This window comes from Cyrtonyx montezumae, unplaced genomic scaffold, assembly GCF_038088225.1.
Source record: "Cyrtonyx montezumae isolate F1298 unplaced genomic scaffold, pur_monq_1.0 scaffold_6, whole genome shotgun sequence".
In the NCBI taxonomy this organism is placed as follows: Eukaryota; Metazoa; Chordata; class Aves; order Galliformes; family Odontophoridae; genus Cyrtonyx; species Cyrtonyx montezumae.
The window spans coordinates 1,614,166-1,632,962 of NW_027072067.1; the positions used below are offsets into that span (position 1 = coordinate 1,614,166).

At 59.1% G+C, this 18,797-nt stretch overlaps 1 protein-coding gene across 3 annotated transcripts in view; it reads right to left on the reverse strand.

The window, feature by feature from the left end:
* CACNA2D2 (calcium voltage-gated channel auxiliary subunit alpha2delta 2) overlaps window positions 1-18,797 on the reverse strand; it is a 125,267-nt gene that overhangs the window by 1,581 nt on the left and 104,889 nt on the right. For all 3 annotated transcript variants that reach the window (XM_065749516.1, XM_065749514.1, XM_065749515.1), the window contains exons 6-37: window positions 15,994-16,132; window positions 14,294-14,425; window positions 14,156-14,213; window positions 12,829-12,879; window positions 12,651-12,750; window positions 11,445-11,603; window positions 11,213-11,320; window positions 11,002-11,080; window positions 10,811-10,860; window positions 10,566-10,655; window positions 10,409-10,477; window positions 10,191-10,265; window positions 9,724-9,798; window positions 9,194-9,265; window positions 8,990-9,061; window positions 8,849-8,910; window positions 7,606-7,682; window positions 4,755-4,815; window positions 3,230-3,327; window positions 3,041-3,131; window positions 2,842-2,904; window positions 2,634-2,737; window positions 2,458-2,556; window positions 2,260-2,354; window positions 1,997-2,044; window positions 1,760-1,831; window positions 1,431-1,583; window positions 1,301-1,353; window positions 786-841; window positions 573-696; window positions 372-481; window positions 134-222 (exon numbers count right to left, since the gene is read on the reverse strand). In XM_065749516.1, coding sequence (XP_065605588.1) covers window positions 134-222; window positions 372-481; window positions 573-696; window positions 786-841; window positions 1,301-1,353; window positions 1,431-1,583; window positions 1,760-1,831; window positions 1,997-2,044; window positions 2,260-2,354; window positions 2,458-2,556; window positions 2,634-2,737; window positions 2,842-2,904; window positions 3,041-3,131; window positions 3,230-3,327; window positions 4,755-4,815; window positions 7,606-7,682; window positions 8,849-8,910; window positions 8,990-9,061; window positions 9,194-9,265; window positions 9,724-9,798; window positions 10,191-10,265; window positions 10,409-10,477; window positions 10,566-10,655; window positions 10,811-10,860; window positions 11,002-11,080; window positions 11,213-11,320; window positions 11,445-11,603; window positions 12,651-12,750; window positions 12,829-12,879; window positions 14,156-14,213; window positions 14,294-14,425; window positions 15,994-16,132 — 2,784 coding nt within the window. The remainder of the gene's footprint in view (window positions 1-133; window positions 223-371; window positions 482-572; window positions 697-785; window positions 842-1,300; window positions 1,354-1,430; window positions 1,584-1,759; window positions 1,832-1,996; window positions 2,045-2,259; window positions 2,355-2,457; window positions 2,557-2,633; window positions 2,738-2,841; window positions 2,905-3,040; window positions 3,132-3,229; window positions 3,328-4,754; window positions 4,816-7,605; window positions 7,683-8,848; window positions 8,911-8,989; window positions 9,062-9,193; window positions 9,266-9,723; window positions 9,799-10,190; window positions 10,266-10,408; window positions 10,478-10,565; window positions 10,656-10,810; window positions 10,861-11,001; window positions 11,081-11,212; window positions 11,321-11,444; window positions 11,604-12,650; window positions 12,751-12,828; window positions 12,880-14,155; window positions 14,214-14,293; window positions 14,426-15,993; window positions 16,133-18,797) is intronic.

The following is an 18,797-nucleotide window of genomic DNA, read 5'->3' on the forward strand; positions in this document are numbered from 1 at the left end:
GTCCCCCCCCAAAGCTCTGTCCCCACCCAACCCAAGGGGGCACCCCAAGGCTCTGTCCCCCTCCAGGGGATCCCCCACTCCAATCCCTTTCAGACCCCCTGCCTGCTCCATGGCCCCTCAGCCCCTCACGTACTGTTGCATTGTAGTCGAAGCAGATGTGGGGGCCTTTCCGGTAGCGGGGCCTGTCCACCAGCTCGCACTGGTTTGGGTCTCTTGGGGGAGCTTCGTGGGTCAAGGAAACAACGAGGACCAGGGTGGCCAAGGGAACACGGGGCCCTGTGGCCAAGATGCCGGTCCCCTTGCTCTGCCTGCCCCCTGCCCCCCTGTCCCTGTGCCACCAGCAGAGATGGCACTGTGCCACCAAAGGATACCCCTGACCTCGGCCTGCAGCAGCTTGACGGACTCACACTGGCTGCACAAGGGCTTGTCAGCCACCACGAAGAGCAGGTTGGTGTTGGCCAGCCTCTGCGCGTGGAAGAGCCTGGAGGATGCATGGGCAGCGTTGGCCTTGTGTCACCGTCCCCCCACTCTGAAGCCCACGGGACACTGCCAGGATGTACAGTCAGACCCACCTCGAGCAGTTCCCGCAGTCAATGATGGCATTGTAAGTGGCGTTGACGGTGCTGAAGTAGTACTGGGTTTGTTTCATGATGCAGCTCGTCTCCCTGGCCTCCATGCCATCTGCCATGACATCCTCTGCACCAACACAGTGCCCCGTGGCCATGGGTGCCCAGCGAGGGGGACGTCACCCACCCGCCCACCCCTGGGACCGACGTGGCACTCACCTGTCTGGAACCAGCTGCTGTAGGTGAGGCTGTAGAGGAACTGTTGGAAGAGGGACCTGGGGATGGGAGTGCGGCTGTGTGAGCTGTGCGGCTCCAGGAACACACTGGTGTCACCCAGCGGTGCCCCGGGGAAGGGATGAGGCAACAGATATAACAATGATAACAGACATTATCATTTAGATTGGAAGAGGCCATCAAGTCCAACCACTGACCCAGCCTAAACTTCCCCTGGCACAGCTCCAGGCCATCTCCTCTCATCCTACCTCCTGTTGCTCGGCAGAAGAGACAGACCCCACCTCGCTGCAGCCTCCTTTGAGGTCATTGCAGAGTGTGATGAGGTCTCCCTGAGCGTCCTCCTCTCCAGGCTATACGGCTCCTCCAGCCTCTCCCCACCAGACTTGTTCTCTAGGCCCTTCCCCATCTTCGATGCCCTCCCCTGGACACGCTCCAGCACCCCAACATCCTTCTTGCCACGCAGGGCCCAGCACTGCGCACAGCCCTCGAGGAGCACTCACCAAGCTGCCGCCGAGGTCCACCAGGCCAGGCTCAGCAGGTCGGCCACAGTGGGCTGCGGGAAGAGGGGTGATGAGGTGGTGGGGGACCCGTGCACGATGTTGGCACACCCATGGGTTGGGGGGCACTCACCACAAAGACAGCACGCGGTGCTGCGCCCGTGTTGCTCTGGGCCTCGGGGGCGCAGACGGACTGGAAGTCATAGGACTCTTTGCGGGCGTAGAAGGAGTTGTTGTAGAGGGCAGACATCAGGTTGGCATCCACCTCGCTGAAGAACTTGCCCACCTGGAGCAGGACACCAGCACAGTCTGCACCCAGCGGCACAGAGCAGACCTTGCCTCAGGGTTTGCTGTGGCAGGGACTCAAGTGGGAGCGCATAACGTCACATGTGACATGAATTTAGAGGCCTCAGCTCCCTGCTGGCATCAGGACTGCAGCATTCTGAGGGTTGCGCTGCTCACCTGGTACCAGTGATCCTCCTGGTTGGAGAGCACCAGGAAGCCTCCGTCATCAATGAGGACACAGATGAGGTCCTGGGGAAAGAGCGCAGGGTCACACACCTGCCTTGTCCCCTGCAGGCAGGGGAAGAGGGACCGCCAGCACTGCCCTCACTCACCCCTTGCCCAGGGGGTTCCTCTCCACAGGAGAGCCTGTGTCCAGCAGGGACCAGGCACCACCCAGCCCTGCCCAACACTCACCTTGTTGTTGGCCTCACAGTCCATCTCACAGCTGCTCGAGGGGTCACACTGTCAACCAGAATAGTGGCAGAGGGTGGGTCAGCGGCACCATCCTTCCCTGCTCAGGGGATATGTGCCCCCGGCAGGCTAGGAACTGGTGTCATGCACAAGGTGATGGGCTGCAGGACGGTGGGGACATGGGCAGTAGTGGCCAGGAGTGCTCCCCAGCCATGCTCCCGGCACGCAGAGCCCTGTCCCCATCCCCAGCCCTGCCTCTGGCGTACCCGTCGGGAGCCCAGCTGGTCGCGGTCTGTCCGGTTGCTTGCCAGAACCTTGAACTTCTCTGCCCAGGCCTCCAGGTCCAACTTCACCCCGACCACTGCGAGAGGAGCCGCAGGCAGAGGGGGGAAGGGGTCAGCCCTGGCTCTGGAGGGATAGGGACATCCCCAGCCCAGTGGTACTGTAACTCAGCCCCTGCCCACCTGCTGGCTTTAGCGTCTTGCCCCCAATGCTGAGCTCCACGGCAGTGCTCACCAGGATCCCAATGGTGTTGTTCTCCAGATCCAGCCCCCGGTAGCCATCTGTGGAGGACAGGGGTGGCATGAGGGGGAACGCAATGACAGCCAGGGCACACCTGCAGTGCTCTGCGGGCACTCACCATCCCGGTAGGGAGGTTTGAATATGTAGCCCCTGTTATCCAGGCTCCTGCGGTAGAAGCTGGCATTGAAGGGCTCCGGTTCCTCCTCCCAATCATCTGCGGCTCTGGAAGGGAGCAGACGTGGCCATGGGTGCCCTTTGCCCCCCGCTCTGCCATCAGATGTGACACCACAAGAAACCAGGCACGGGCACCCCACCAGGACACTCACTTGTTTGGGAAGACACGGGTGATGCCCCCATCTGTGGCTGCAAAGACAGCCAGGAGACTGTACCTGCAGGGAGAGGGGGGGGTCGGTGGGACTTTGTTCTGTCCCTGTCCCCTTTCCCAGACTCTCAATGTTCCCAAACCCCCCTGCCCCCACATCCCCAGGAACAGCTACAGGGAAGGGTCCTCTGTCCCCTGCCTACGTGTTGAGGTCCTGATCCTTCCAGACGCGGTCCACCAGCTGCTGTGTGATGCCCGTGTCCAGGATTAGGTTGTGCAGGAGGAAATTGTCACCTTGGGAGAGGAGCAGCAGGAGATGAGGGCCGGTCCCTGCAGGGCTGCTCAGGCCCCATGCCCTGCATCTCCCCCGCGAGCTGGTCCTGGCTACTCACACTGCTTGGAGTCTGGGGTCACCTTTTCCATGAGGGCAATAAAGTTCTCCAGGAACTCGGTGTTGTTATCTGACAAGTCGAGGTCTTTGCAATACTCTCTGGGGTTTGGGTGACAAAATGTGTGGTTCATAAGGACGAAAAACGTAAGGTCATTTCTCCCCCCGCGCCAGCTGTGCTCACGTCCCCTTGCCTGCTGGGCTCCAGCCAGGTGCCCACAGCCCCGTGCCACCTCCTCACCCCAAACCCAGCATGGCAGTGAGGAGTGAGCCACGCTGGGCTGCGGGCATCTCCACCACCAGTGGTGCCTCTGGCTCCATCACCCCCACAGTCACTGAGGTGTCACTGATGTGGCGTCACCTCCTTGGTACAAACTGATGCACCCCGTGCCCCACTCTCCCCGTACTGGTGGCACTGGGCGCCACTGCAGCCACCGTGCTACACGTTCCCATCCACACCCACTGGCAGTGTTACTTACCTCGAAGAGCACTGGGAACCCTGGTGAGAGGGACAGGGATGCTGTGCCCGCCCTGCCCTGTGCACCCCAGGTCTGGTTGCTGGGGATTACCGGGGTGGGAGCTGTCTTGGGACCCCTTCCACAGGGTCACCACATCCCCGCTTGGGGGAGTAGCCATCTGCACAGCCACGCGGAGGCACACGGGTACATGGAGGCTCACCCACGGGGAGAACACAGGATATATGGTTTCTGAAAATGATTGGTGGCACATCCTACGGGTGCCTGCCGGACAGGAGGGGACTCGGGGAGCTGCTCCAGAGTGCAGAGCTCTTGCCCAACTTGCTTTCACCCAAAGCTCTGCAGCTGCAGCTGCAAAAGCTGTGTCCCCCTGCCGTGTCCTAAGGAGTCAAGGCTCCCTAGCTAAGGCAGAGCAGAGTAGGGCAGAGCCGCTCCTCCCAGTCCATTCTCCAGTCCTATCCTGACTGCACCATGGGCAGCTTTTTAATTATAGGATCTGTACATTTCTTGTTGAGATTCTGCTTCAGCTCCCATGGTTCTCAGGCATCGCTGTCCCTGTACATCACCCCAACGTCACCTCTGATGCTGTGCTGCAGGCACCACAGGACTGACCTGCCGAATGCAAATTGCAGTGATGAAGAGCCCACCAGCAGGTTGCTCGGCTGCAGCTCTGGTGCGTGAGCACACAGACGGTCCACCTGCAGTGTTAGTGAGGGGGGTTGCACTCTGCAGCCGTGAAGGATGGGGTGCTGGGCGCCTGCACACCCTGCCGAGTTTTCTCTGCTGACTGCCGTGCGGGTGGAGGGGCACATCTGTCTGTCTGTCTGCTCTCCCAGATTTTCAGAAACTATACCTATATATGCACGTGCATAGGCAGGGCTACGCCACGTCCATATATTCCGCGCTGACCGCAAGCCCCCGGCGGGACCCGTGCCACCGTCAGGGTGCGGCACGCGGGCACACAACACACAGCGGCAGGGAAGGTAGGCAAGGCGAGGTGGGGGCAGCGGGGCCGGGGGATGCACACCTCGGCAAGCGCACACACAGAGCTACCTGGGAGCAATGAACACATGTCCCTCCGACTCAAAGCTGTTGGGCAGCAGGTACTCAAAATCTGCAACAGAAAGGCGACGTTATCCGGTGGGGTTGCGAACGGGGATGCTGGGGGGGCTCAGGAGGGAGAGAGACGGACAGAGAGAGGGCGGGGACAGAGACTGGCTGCGTCAGTAACAAGAGAGAAAGGAAAGCCGTCGTGCTGGCCGGCGGCCCCCGCGGCACGGAGTGCCCACCAACGCGCTGCCGGCATGGGGAGGATTTGGACCGAATTGGCGACGGAGCACGGTTGGCTCAGTTGGGCGGCACGCTGGGATGCACGCACGCACACGCATATATATGTGCGCGCGGATATATATGCATGTTTGGTGGCGTCTCTCTCTTATTAGGGTCATCGACAACGGGAGGGAACCACATGCTGTGCTCGTGAAAAACCGCCGAAACACTTGGTCATCAGAGAGAAAAGGAGTTTTCAGGCATCGGCATGGCCAAACCAGGCACCTTGACGAGGACAGTCCAACCCGCGGCTCGCCAGGGAGAGGGGCCGGGCAACGCGCTGCAGGGTCCTGCTGCGGGGCCCCCCCATCCCTGGGGCGCAGCCGCCAGCCCTCGGCCACCCTGCTCAATTTGGGGGGGGGTCCTCGCTCCCAGGGATGTCCCCTTGGGGCGGCGGTGGATGCATGTGTGGGGAGGTGATGTCCCGGGTCCCCACGGTGTCCCCCCACCCACAGCGCGTTGTGCGGCCGGGCAGCGTGGCGTGACCGGAGGTTGGACTGTTGCTCTCCGAGGGCTGTAGGCAGAGGCTGGGAACAAGCCGATGAGAGGAGGAGGAGGAGAGGAGCACAGAACGCTCGCACTGAGCCCATCCACATCGCCGTTGCAGGGGCACGGGAGGAGGCAACTCAAGGCTGATGGGACAGGGCTGAGGGGGACACCGCTGCCCAATGCCACTCCCTGGCTCCTGGCCCTGCTGTCCCCTCCCTGTCCTCCCACCGTGGCCGTGTGGGTGCCGTGTCAGTGTGGCTGTGGGCACGGCAGGGATGTTGCCGTGTCCCACCATGAGTGGCACTGGTGACAGCCACCTGGCTGTGTGGGGTGACCACCTGCAGCCCCCGATGCTGGGACATCAAAGCCCTGGGGTGAGAGCTGGTGCCTGGATGGGGCCGATGGCATCCCCACCTGGCAGGGGACACGAGGCATGGTGGCATTGTAGCCCCAGAAAGCCCACCCCAGGGGGCAAAGAAACAGCGGCAAGGGTCTGCTGGGGTCCCTGGGCCCCAACCCTCCACCCTGCACCCCCAGCCCTGCTCTGCACAGCCCTATCCCGTTCAGGTTGAGTTGTCTTGGAGAGGGGAGGGGAAGCAGAGGAGCTGGGTTCAGGGTGGGGAGAAGAGAGCTGGAGGGGTAAGAGCAAGGAAAGGGCAGCGAGAAGAGGGTTAGGTGGAGGAGGAGCAGGATCCCGGCTAGCTACAGAAAACCTCGTCCATCGAAAACGATTTGGGATGAGACCGGCCCTGGAGCAGTATCAGGTCGGATTTCAGAGATGCACAGGAAGGGAGTGGGGTCACCGTGGGAAAGCTCTCATGAACATAACAAGACATGTTGCTTCCAAATAACAGGGGCTGGAGGAGTGAAGGAGAGGAGGAGGAGGAGGAGGAGGAAAAGGAGGAGGAGGAGGAGACGGAGGAGAGGAGAAGGCAGGGTCGTGGCGGTTTGCAGGTTCGGCAAACGGGCAGGGAGATGGGCAAGCAGGGGAGGTGGGAGCCGTGGAGGCAGGGCTGGGGCCGACACGGGGCAGGACGGGTGGTGAAGGTGAGTGGTCTGAGACTGAAAATACTTGCCCTTCATTTTGATGTTTGGTACTGTGTGAATCCACCATAGAGAGAAAGCAAGAAAAACAACAAACAAAAAAACAACAAACGAAAAAAAAGGGGGTTGGGTGGAAAGGGGGGAGGGGGCACAAACAATATTTTATTCAATCGCCGTTTGAATAAAAATATTGTGTATCATAATCATACCAAAAGGAAACCTCTTGCAAAAAACGACACGGAAAAGGAAAAGAAAAAAGTAAAGAAACAAAAAGGCCACAGTGAAATAATAAAAGATGCCGAGATATCACTAGAGAAATATATATATATATATTCAGTACTCCAAAGGAAAATGCGAGTCAGCAGCAAACACTTGCAACAGTCTTGGAACAGCGATGCTCGTACTGCGGGGCATGCAGAACGGAGGGGGGGGCGGGGGTGGGGACCCCCCTCCCGGGGTCCGGGGGCTCCTGGCGGCCGCGGGGGCCGAGGGCCATGGGGTGGGCGCTGGGGGCTGCGCCGGCCCCGCTGTCGGGAGAGGGTGGGGGTCCAGGGTCCGGGGTGGGGGGGAGAGTGGGCCAGGCTAACACACAAGTACACGGATTCAACCGAAAGGAAAGGATAAAATTGAAACCAATCGAAAGCGAACTCATTGAAACAATAAGAATGGTTGAAAGCAAAGAATCATAATCAAACGAAGGAAATTAGAAAAAAAGAAAAAAGACCCATGCAAACTTCCACAAGGCTTGGCAAATTCCCTGTGCTGCAGCGCTATCCTGGCCCAAGCAGTGCTGGCTGCTCGGGTGCCACGTGCCAGCATCGAGCCCTGGGCACAGCTGGCCCTGCCTTGGGTGTGTGTGCTCACCTCCTCGTGCCTCTCGGGCTCGCTTTTTAGTTTGCTTTCCTCTCATAGCTATTCTCATCCCTATTCTCATAGGGTTTGGCTTCGTTCTTTCCCCCCCGAACAGCTGTTTTTGGGGGGTGGGCAGGGGCAGAGGGTCTTGGGGTGGGGGGGGGCACGAGAAGGGGGAGGGGCTACTTACACTTCACTTGCAGGATCTGGTCACTGAGGTTGGCCTGAATGTAGTAGGTGCTGTAGGGGGGCAGGACCAGCCCCAGGCTGTGGGGGGAGAGCAGATGGGCAGTGAGGCACTTGGGGAATTCCTGCGGTACCCATGGGTGTCCTGGGGCACCCACAGATTGTGGGCACATCCATGGCCATCATGGGGCACCCAGGTCTACTGCAAGGCCTTCATGGCCATCATGGGACATCGGTGGCCATAAGGGGGCATTCTAAGGCACCCAGGACTACCATGAGTCACCCATGGCCACCATGAGGCCAATCACAGCCAGAGGACCCAGGAACATCCTGGAGTACCCGAAGCCAACTTGGTGCACACAAGGACATTACTGGAGCACCCAGGACTGTCCCCAGTGTCTCCAGGGCCATCCCCTGGGCAGAGGGAGATGATAAGCCTGCCCAGCCAAAGGTGAGAGCAGTACTGAGGGCAGTGTTTGCCTGGCTACCTGGGAGATGCATGTGGAAGAGAGACCAGCTGTCCCCAAAGGGGGAGAGTCAAGAAAAGCTGTGGCCCTCAAATGAAAGGTCAGAAGCTTCCCAGTGAGCGGAGAAAGGAGAAAACTCAGAGGGTGGTGACACACTGGAACAGGTTGCCCAGAGACGTTGTGGATGCCCCATCCCCGGAGGCATTCAGGGCAAGGCTGGATGTGGCTCTGGGCAGTCTGCTCTAGTGGCTGGTGACCCTGCCCAGGGCAGGGGGGTGAAATGGGATGATCTTTGAGGTTCTTTTCAACCCAGGCCATGGATTCTATGCAAACTCTTATGTGGCCACTGGCTCTGGAGAATCCACGCACTGAGAGGACCTGGCACATGAGACCCTGAGATGGGGGTGGGGAAGGAGGAGAAGGGAGGTGGTCCTGGGGCTGCCGAACCCATGGAAGGTGCTGTGGGAGTGTGCTGGGCTGGTGGGCACTGGTGGCAGGGGTGTGGTGGCATTTGATGACAGCACTCATGCCCAGTGCCAAGGTGGAACAGCACTGTCTCCGGGGCAGGGCTTGGTGGTCTTGGAGGTCTTCTCCAGCCCAGAGGATTCTGATTCTACACATGTGGAAGTAGCTTTGCTCTCCATCTCCAAAGCAACGTGTGCAATGACCCGGGGCAGAGGTGCCCCCTGTCTGTGGGATACACTCATGGTGGCCCTGGGGACCTCTGCAGCTCCAGGCAAGCATCCCCATGCCAGCGTGGGTCCTGCCGAGGCCGCTCACCTGTAGTTGGTGCTTTTGATGGGAGCCCACGTGTAGGTCCGGAACACCTCATCGATGTATTGCTGCAGGGTGGGAGTGCTGAGTCAGGGCTCCACATGCCGGCACCGCACTGTGTGCCGTGCCCCCTCCCTGCTGTGTTACCTCATCCAGAGACTTGATGAGTGTCTTGATGAACCTCTGCCCATCATTCCCGTCAATCATGCTTCTCCGGATCTGGGGGGCATGGAGAGGTGTGTGAGGGCAGCCTGGCTCCCATGTCACCAAGTGTCACCCAGCGATGGAGACTGTTCCCCAGCGGCAGCCCAGTGGTGCCAGCCCGCACTGCTGTGCCCCACCCCTGCCCACCTCCTCCTTGTTCTCATCCTCCAGCTCAGCATCCAGGAAGTCCAGTGTCACTGGCTCACGGAAATTGATGATCTGTGGGCAGAGGGGGAGAGGTGAGGAAGGGCTCAGGGCTCCCGCAGTCATCGCTGGGCACAGACAAACTCATCACAGCCCTCTCCCACCCATGGTGGGACAGAGCAGTCGCTGTCACCTGATGGGCAGCCTATTAGCATAGGGATGGGCTGAAAGCAACATAGCTGCCAACAAGACAGATGGGCCCTGGCGGTGCTGTTCCTCACTGCCTCGTCCCTGCTCGCTGCCCAGTGATGAATTCCCACGATTAGCTCCACTGCAGGAGCCAGCCCTCCCAGACAAATGAGCCCATTTGCCTAAGATCTCTGAGAATTCCTATTTCTCCCAGGCTGTGGCAAAATCCTACACGCTGCTGTCAGGAGGATGGCAGGAGCCATCCTTCACACCATACTACATCAGCTGGCCACAGTGACCCCAGGGGCAGAGGTGAGGACATAGCTAGGGGCACACTTGCTCACCTGGGGCTGCAGGTTGGGGTGCAGCAGCACATAGCCGTTCAGGTCGATGGCGAAGACGTAGCCATTGGCGCCCAGCTGTGGGGGGACAGCAGGAGGGGTGAGCTGTGCCGAGCCCATTCTACCCCCCAGCCTGGCCTCTGTAGGCTCCTAGCCAACTCCAAGGGCTCATTTTTCCTCTCCAACCCCCAAAGTTCATCTCCCTCTTTAGCTGAGCCCTGGAATGGGAAGCATGCAGGTGCAATGGAACCCAGTGCTTTTTCCCCTTTCCTTGACTCTGGATATTGTATTCTGGACCGTTGCCCACTGTCTCTGCAGTCGGTTCTGCTCTGTGTCCCCAAATGCCACACGCCTGCCACCACAGGCACTGCTTTTCTGCCCTGCTGGAGATGCCCACACTGTGCTCAGTACTGCAGCGTGGCACCAGGACCCTGGGGCAAGGGCAGATGGGGCCAGAGCTCCTCACGCACATTGTATCGTGGTGTCAGCTTCTTGATGTCGTTCAGCGCCACGTCGATCCCCATCACGCCCAGGATGAGCTGGTTCTGGAAGGCAGAGAGGGGCGTCAGTGTCAGTGTGAGGTTGCACCCACACCTGGGTCCAAACCCTCCAGGCAGCACTCCTGGGTGCCCCCTGTGGCTTACTCTCCAGCTCCACGGAGGGGACAGGACCCCAGGAGTGCTCCTACCTTCCTGTCACTGTTGTCCTCTGTCAGGTTGAACACTGGAAGCGTGCCCGTCACCACCAGCCCCAGCCCCTGCAGCAGCACACAAGGTGTCACCCAGCCCCTTGGTGGCACCCGGCTGTCGCACCGCGCTAGGGCAGTGCAGGGTGGGTGTCCTCACCAGAGCATCCTGGTAGACGTTGGTCCACTGCACCTGCTTGGCCCTGTTCCCAGCCAGCACCATGGGCCTGCCCAGCACGTCCAGGTACTCCTGCAGGGACACGGGCAGGACAGCATGACACGGGGCAGGGGCACACCTTGCATACTCCTGCCCTGTGCATGCATGGCGTTTTGGGGGCAGGCAGCTTTTTGGGGTGCCCCAGAGGGTGGCTCTGCTTGCTGCTGTGTGTCAGCACCCCACCTCACCTGTGTGTTGATGCGGATGGCGCCAATAGAGGGGATTTCAAAGTAGTAACCTCGGAAAGGAAAGAGAGATTGCAGGTAAAGAGCCAGTGTTCTGCAGCATCTGTCCTGCTGCCAGCCCCCACGTGCCAGGTGACCCCACATGCCCAGGGGGTGCTGCCACCCGTGCATGCCCAGCAATAGCCCCTGCTCACCTTTGTTGGCGCATGCCATCCACTGCAGTGGGGTCACGTCATAGTTGTGCTGCCCCACAGAGAAGGTAAAGACGCGCACCTGTGGCACAGCACAGCCATCAGGGCACATGGCAGCATGGGGACTGTGCTGTGGGGCCTTGAACACCCCCATGGTGCTCAGAGCCCACCTGCCCCACCCCATCCCCATTGCCAGGCAGCAGGAAGCACTCACCGTCTTATTGGGCCAGTTGTATTTCTCAAAGACATCCTGCACTCGGTCCTCGCCTCCATCTGTGAACATCATGATCATCTTGTTGCAGTTGGCACGCGTGATGTTGGACTGCAAGGCAGAGGGATAGCATGTGAGGTGAGAGACGGTGCACAGGGGGAGGGATGCTGAGCCCCAGCACCCATGGGTGCCTCTCAGGGGGCCCCCAGCACCCGTGGAAACAGCCCCAGCTCACATTCTGCAGCTGGTCGAAGGCGTACTCGAAGCCAGCCTTGTAGTCAGTAGTGCCCTTGGCCACCATGCCCTGCACATCCTCCTTGAAGACCTTCTTGTTGCGGATGTTTGCCTGCACCAGGTGCTTGAAGCACGACACTGGCTTTGCCTTTTCGTTGAACTGGGAAGGAGAAGAGCGGGCGGAAGGTCTTGGGAAGGGGAAGTGAAGGCAGCCCCAGCAGCACATACACTCTGTTCTTTGCAGGGGATTTGGACCAGATAATCCAACTCAAATGATTACACGATTCTACAGTTCCCTGACTCTATGGCTCTAATCCCATGGGCTGGAGCATGTCCCAGTGGCACAGGGACACCGGGGAACCGGGGACACTGGAATGATCTCAGCCTGGGTGTGCTCACTTGGAGCTTTGGGAAATCAGTTTGCTGTTCTGGAGATCAGATCTCTGGCTTTGGCATTTGCAGCCCAGGTAGCGCACCCCTGGCCAGCACCCTGCACCCGGTGGGTCAACGGGCAACAGGGAGCAGTCCCCAAAAGGAGCGCATCCTGCTGCCCCTGCAGTGTGCTGCACGGCAGCAAGTGAGCAGGGAATTAAGATGATGGAACAAATCCTACAGCTGCCATTCTGGTATTTGTCTGAAGCATCTGAGTGTGCGCAGGAGGTGAGGGAACATGCATGCTATGCCGAGCTGAGCTGTGTTGCATAGGGGCAGCAAGAGCAGGTGCTGCCTTCTGCTCCTTGTCCTCTTCCTGGCAGCAGGGACTGCATTATGGGAGCAGTGATGCGGCAGAGGGGCCAGACGTGATAATGAGCGCCGGCGCGGTCACGGCCAGTCGGGGGGGGCATAGGCTGCTGGCAGCCCAGCTTGTCTCCATGCACAGCCACCACATGGTGCTAAGTCACGGGCTGGTGACACTCACGCACGCCAAAGCCATTGGCCACCAATAACGCCATGGTTCCCTCTAGCTTTGCTTGTGCTTAGGCAGCCCCAGGGGCACAGTGCCCCCAGACTGATGGCTACCACGTGCCCAGCACTCCCCAGACACCCAGGACCCCTCGTGGGTCTCATGGGGAAGGGCTCAGCCTGGCAGGGCAGGATCCAACCTGCTGCAGGACCGTGGCTCCCCCTGAGCTGGCCTTGAGCTGCCCAGCAGCAGTCAGAAGTACCATTTGAGGACTTCTTGTGAAAGAAACAGAGCAGGGCTCACCGAGGCCACGTTAACGTAGTCATCATCCGAGAGCGTGTCCAGCATCTCGTGGACTGAGGTCTTCATCAGCTTGAGGGTGAGGCCGCTCACACTGCCACTCCTGCCACAGAGAGGGGAGCGGGTGCTTGGTGTGGGGTGGGGGGGTGTGGGGTGCCCACTGCCCGCCTGCTCTACTCACACATCCACGATGATGACCATGTCCTTTGGGGATGAAGCACCCTGGATGTACCTGCGGGGCACAGAGTGGGCTCAGTGTGTGGCAGGAGCTGTGCTGGGGGTCCCTGGCCCTGTGGATGCTGTGGGCATGTGGAGGGGCACGGCCAACCTGCCACTGCGTCAGCCTAACGAGCTCTAAATGCTAAACTCCTCCATCATCGCAGCCGTTTTCTGCGTGCTGATTGTGCTGACACATGCATCCATATTAAAATGCTATTTACCCCCCTGCAAGCTTCAAAGGCCTGGCTGATGAGGTTATTTTTAGCTCTGAAATAATAACGATGTGTAAATCATCCCTCCCCCCCAAACCCAAAAACAATCAAGAGCGCTTTCTCACCCCATGGATGCGCCCGGGCTGTGGAGAGGTGTCTGGCTCAGCCCCAGCCCCATGGCACTGTCCTGCAGAGCATGGGGATGGCTCTCCCCCTGCCCCAACCCAAACCTGGTGCTGCTGTCGGGCCGGGGGCTCAGCTTGTTTCCCCCGCCTGCTCTCTGGGAACTGAGATGCTGCCCGTAATGGGTTGTGGCAGCGCATTTGTCTCCGGTGTCCCACTCAGATTAATACCCAGGGCTCCGCAGGAAAAGGCTTTATTTAATAGGGCCATTTGTCAAGGAAGGGGAAGGAAAGCGAGCGGCACTGGCAGCTGTGGCCGTCCGGTGGCTTTGCCTGTCCCTGGAGAGGCTGCATGTCTGGGGACATGGGGACAAGGGGACTCACTGTGCCCCACAGGAGGCTCTGGGAATGGAGCTGCTGGGGATTTTGGGGCACAGGGGGGCGCCATCAGTGGAGCAGAGCATTAATTAGTACAGCCAAATGAGCACATCTACCTGGGCTAATGGGCAGTGACTCCATCATACCCAGCGCAATGTGTGGCTCAGTGCAGATGCAGCCTGCAGCCAGCACTTAGGCACCACGGTGCTGGCACTGCCTTAGCACTGATCTTGCTGTCCTTCTGGTTCCCTCTTTGCTGTAGGAACACTATGTGGGATCAGTGTGGGGGCACCTCTACCTATGCCATTAAGATCTGAGGGCTTACCTCCACCCCCCCATTCCCCACCTTCCCGGTACTGGAGGAGGTGAGGGGAGCAGGAGCTGAAAGCTGCAGCCTGGCTGCCCCTGCCTGTGTTATTGTATTCATTTTCCAACGCCAGCGATGTGTGAAATGAAAATTGGACAGAGCTGGCTGCTTGCAGTGCCGGAGCCCAGAGTGCCGGGGGGCAGCGGGGAGGGGGCACAGGGAACGGGGGCCCTTGCTGTCCCCCTCCCCCCCCAAGCACTGCCCCCTTACCAGGGCCGTCTGCGCACATCATACAGGTCAATCTTGTTGGGGGCTCTCCATGGGGTGGCTGTGGGGAAAGGCAAATGGTGAGCAAGGGGAACCTGGGGACAGGGGATGTGGGGACAGGGGGCTGCCCATGTCACACACCAGGGTAGTAGCGGGTGACGCCGGTGGCACTGCCGAAGACCTGCCAGAGCAGGGAGGGGTCTTCCTTGCGGTTCTCAATAAAGACATCCTCCAGTGCCTGTGTCCAGTTCAGCTCGTTGAGGATCACGGTGGCTGCAAGGCACAGACCGGGCGGTGGTAGGAACACTGGTGTCCCAAGGGGGACAGCGGGACACAGGGCACACTGTGTCCCTTGGCCCCTTCCCCAGGAGCCTTGTGGGGCCATGCTGCGCCAGGCCCCGCTCTGTGTTCCCACAGGCCCCCACACCTGATGCTGAAGCAATTAAGATGCCGTCAAACGCAAGTTTAAATTATTCAGCTATTAAAGCAGCAGATAAGCTCCTGGCAGCCCCAGCCCATAGTTAATCAAATGGAGCTGACAGCATGCAGGGACAGCAGCACGTCCCCTTGGGCACGGGGCCCCTTCCTGGCACCCTGGCAGTGGAGCCCTGCAGTGCACCAACACAGCCAGGATACCTCCTGTTCCCTTGGTGACAATGGGGGCTGCCACCCCTGGGTGACATGTCCCCAAGCCCTGCCCTGGGGCACCGCAGGGCTCAGCATTCTGTGGCATGCAGCAATGTGTCCCTGTCCCCGTCTCTGACCCCGTATCTTCCCCATCCCCATCCCTGCCCCATCAGCGAGTGATTGTGGCTTTAATTAAAAGTGGCACTGTAAATAAAACACATATAGGATGTCATCTGTGTGTGTAGCCAGGGATGACGGTGCAGGGTGGCTCTGCAGGGTTTTAATCAGCGCATGGGGACGTGCTCTCTGGATTGTCCCCAGCCCAATCCCCACATGGCACCAGCACTGCATTGGGGTTTGGAGCAAAGAACACTTCCCCCAGCCCACTCTGCCTCCCCCCGCTCTCATCATCTGTCTCACGAGCTGCTTTGCCTGTGCTGGCTGGGTAATAAAACTAATTGCAATTTCTAATTCAGCGACACTAACGTGGTGAAATTGCTCCGCCAATACGGCTCTGAGCATGAGCTCTGCCCTTGTCATCCTGTCCAGGAGCCCTTGCCAAGTGCAGTGAGAGTGCAGGGAGTGTGGGGCGATGCGGGGGTCGGGGCTGGGCAGGGTGCAGTGTGTGGATGGAGCCTAGCCGGGTGCAGTGCCCGCTCTGTTCAGAGCAGCCACTAGAGGGAAATGGAGACCGGCTGTCACATCCTCCAGACGGACTGTTACTGCGTGCAGCTGCAGCCGAGAGCTGGAAGAGCTCTGGCTGCTCAGGAACTGTCGTCTCTCTGAAGTGGACATGTCAGTCTTGCCCAGGACCATAAGCGGGCTTGGTACATCTTGCTCTTTCAGCACACACCCCATTGGCCATTTACCAGTTCATCCACCCATCCATCTATATATCCATCTGTCCCTCTGTCCACCCATGTACCCATCCACCCATCCATCCTCTTGCTACCCCAGTGCCCGCAGCTGGCACCTCGCCCAGCCCCAGGACCACGCTCTCTGGAGCACCCTGTAGGGCACTGCCGTGGGTCTGAATGTCCCCACACCGTCCCACAATGGCCTTCTGTTGCCTTCCTTCTGGATTTTGCCTGCCTTTACTACCCTCTCCATGCTCACCCCGAAGCATCCCAAACCCAGTGTGCACCCTGGGGACAGCCACTCCGTGACTGGTGGGGACTCAGGGGGCGCGGAGCCGGGCAGGTGGGGGCACTCACAGCCTTTGTAGATGTCAGTGGGGATCTGCACGGCAGCATACGAGTAGTTAACCTTGGTCTTGAAGTTGGTGTCCTCGGTGAACTCCAGCTTTAGGGAGTTAGACTTCTCCCTCTCGATCTCTTCCCCATCGGGATCATCCTGGGGAGGGAGTGGGGTCAGTGGGATGTGCCCTGGGTACCTCCAACCTCTCCCTGCCTGCCAGCCCCAACTCTGCTTAATCTGGCCTAGGGGTTTGGGAGCTCCACCAGGCTGAAGCCAGACAAAAATCCCAACCGGGCAAAAAAATCCTTGAAAATCAATTAGCAGCAAGAGGCAACTATCAAAGAACAAATTAAAACTGAGCGCAGCTCAGCGCTCTGTCAATAAGCAATGCAAACAATATTTAATTATGGTGGAGAGATGGCAAATCCCTCCTTGCTGGCTCTGGATCATGCTTCCCACCCCCCCTTCCCCCAACCCTACCCCCACCTGGCACCGGCACCCAGCCCTGAGCCCAGGGCAGGGCACGTGCCCTGTGCCTGGCCCAGATGCTTGCACCCCTGTGACGGGAGCAGGGCTGTAGAGATGGAGGAGATGTGGTGGTGACATTGCCCTGACATTGTGGGAATGGTGAAGCCATTCTCTGCAGCTCAGGAGAGTAACAGGATTGTTGTGAAGGGTTCGGTTTTAATTCCAAGGGATATGTTAGCAGTGTGAGTGCCAGGGCTCCCTGAAAGATGCTGAACACAACTATGGTGGCAAGAGCCTGGCTGCAGGCAGGGATAGCTCTGGGATGGAAATCCAGATTACGCTGCGCATCCCACCCCATCACCCACCTCCCAGGGGCTGACTGGCATTCCCCAAGGTTCCCACTGTGGGCTGCTCCCATCCATATACGCACCAATTTCAAAGACAAACACAACACTGTGGGTCCACGGAAGGCCCTGTGCATCACTGACAGCTGCAGAGCAAGCAGCCCCACAGCCACCCCGCTGCCATCACCCCTTACCCACACAACTCCTGGCCCAGCAGGGAGCTCCCTGGTGCGGGGTCACTGCCTCCCAGTGCAGCCACGTGGAGCCATCGTGGCCAGCTGGGACACAGAGGGACTGTGAGTAGGGCCGGGGGCAGAAACAGCGCATGGAACCGGAGCTGGGGCTGGGAGCATGGGAGGGAACGATCCGGGGCTTATATCACCTTCACCTCATGGTGCCCTGTGCAGCCTTTCTCACCTTCACATTTCAAAAGAACTCCAGAGCAACTACAGCCTCTCAGAAATGCTACGACACATGTGACACAGCCTGAAGAGATGCTACCGATCCAGACACCTTGTTTGATACCCCGCAAGAGACAGCACTACCCACATGTGTTGCTTCAGCAGCACACAGCTCTCACCACCCGGCTGGGAGGTCAACCACGTCCCTGCGGCTTCCCTCGGCGAGCTGCCCCTCGGAGCATTGCTCAGTGCATCTCCATGGGAACGAGCTGCTAACCATGGCTGGGGACACGTCAGCCCAGCGACAAACACTCGGTGACACCACGGCCCCCAGCGGGCTCTGTGCACCCCCCAGGTGCCCCCACCTGCCTCCATCCCACCCATGCGCTCCGGGTGGAATGCTCCTCTCCCTCTCCCATTGCTGAGCCATTGGCGGAAGGCAGAGCAGAGCAGCATGGCTATAAATAACAGCCAGCTCTCCAGCTGCCTCCCCTCGCCCCCCACTTTTTTAATCTTTGCCAAAGGTACTGTTTGGAGATCTCTCTAGACCATTTATTTTTTGAATTACCAGCCAGAGGAGAGAAGAAGGGGGAAGAAAAAAAAAAAGAGAAAAAAGAAGAAAAAAAAAGAAAAAAAGGCGAAAGAAAGAAACTTCTCAGGCTGATAGCTTATCGGGAGGCAATCCAAATGCCACATGAGTCGAGGAAGTTGGAAGATTAAATTTTCCAACCCCTTTCATCTGCTGCTGACATTTCAGGGCCGCTCCCCCTCCCTCTCTCCCTGCAGCCGAGGCGCTGGGTGGCAAGTGCTGGTGGCAGAGCAGTGACACGGCCCTGGGCCGTGGGATGGGACGTGGCCACGTGTCCCCACGGCTCTGGGAGAGGTGTCTGGGGTCATAGCAGAAGAAAAACGATTTAGGGTGAGCAGTTCTCCCCCTGTCTTGCCTCCTCCGACTTCGCAGCCCCGCATCTGCTCACACCAGCAGACCGGATTGAGATGCAGAAATGAAAACATTCTGTTTGGAGGACAAGAGGAAATAATCTGACTCCTAATTGCTTTTCTGTGCCTTTCATGAAGCTGGAAGTGCTGAATCTGGCTCACGGATAGGTTCACTGGGTCAAAACTGCATCTCTCAGTGTGGGAATGACTCTGGGCCACTTGGGTGCCTCTAGCAAAGACCCCTTCCAGCCCTGTCACCTCGTGGCAGGTGACAGGGCTGTTGTGACACCCAGCTTTGCTCTCAGAGACATTCTGGGGACCAGTCCTGCAAGGATGGGGACAAAGACATCCCTGACACTGCTGTACTGTGGGGACATCTGCCCAGAGAGGTGGCAATGTCCCAACCCCGGCCATACCCAAGGTCAGGTTGGATGGGGCTCTGAGCACCTGTTGGAGCTGTAGGTGTCCTTGCTCATTGCAGGGAAGCGCGAGCAGATGCCCTCCAACGGTCCCTTTCAACTCAAATTAATATGTGATCCTATGATTTCCGCAGCCACAGCTAAACCCCACTTCACTGCCTGGGAAACCATTCCCTGGGACAGCGGCACGGCTCTGCATATCCTGGCCACAGCCCTGAACTGAGCACGTGCAGAACGACGGCTGGAAACC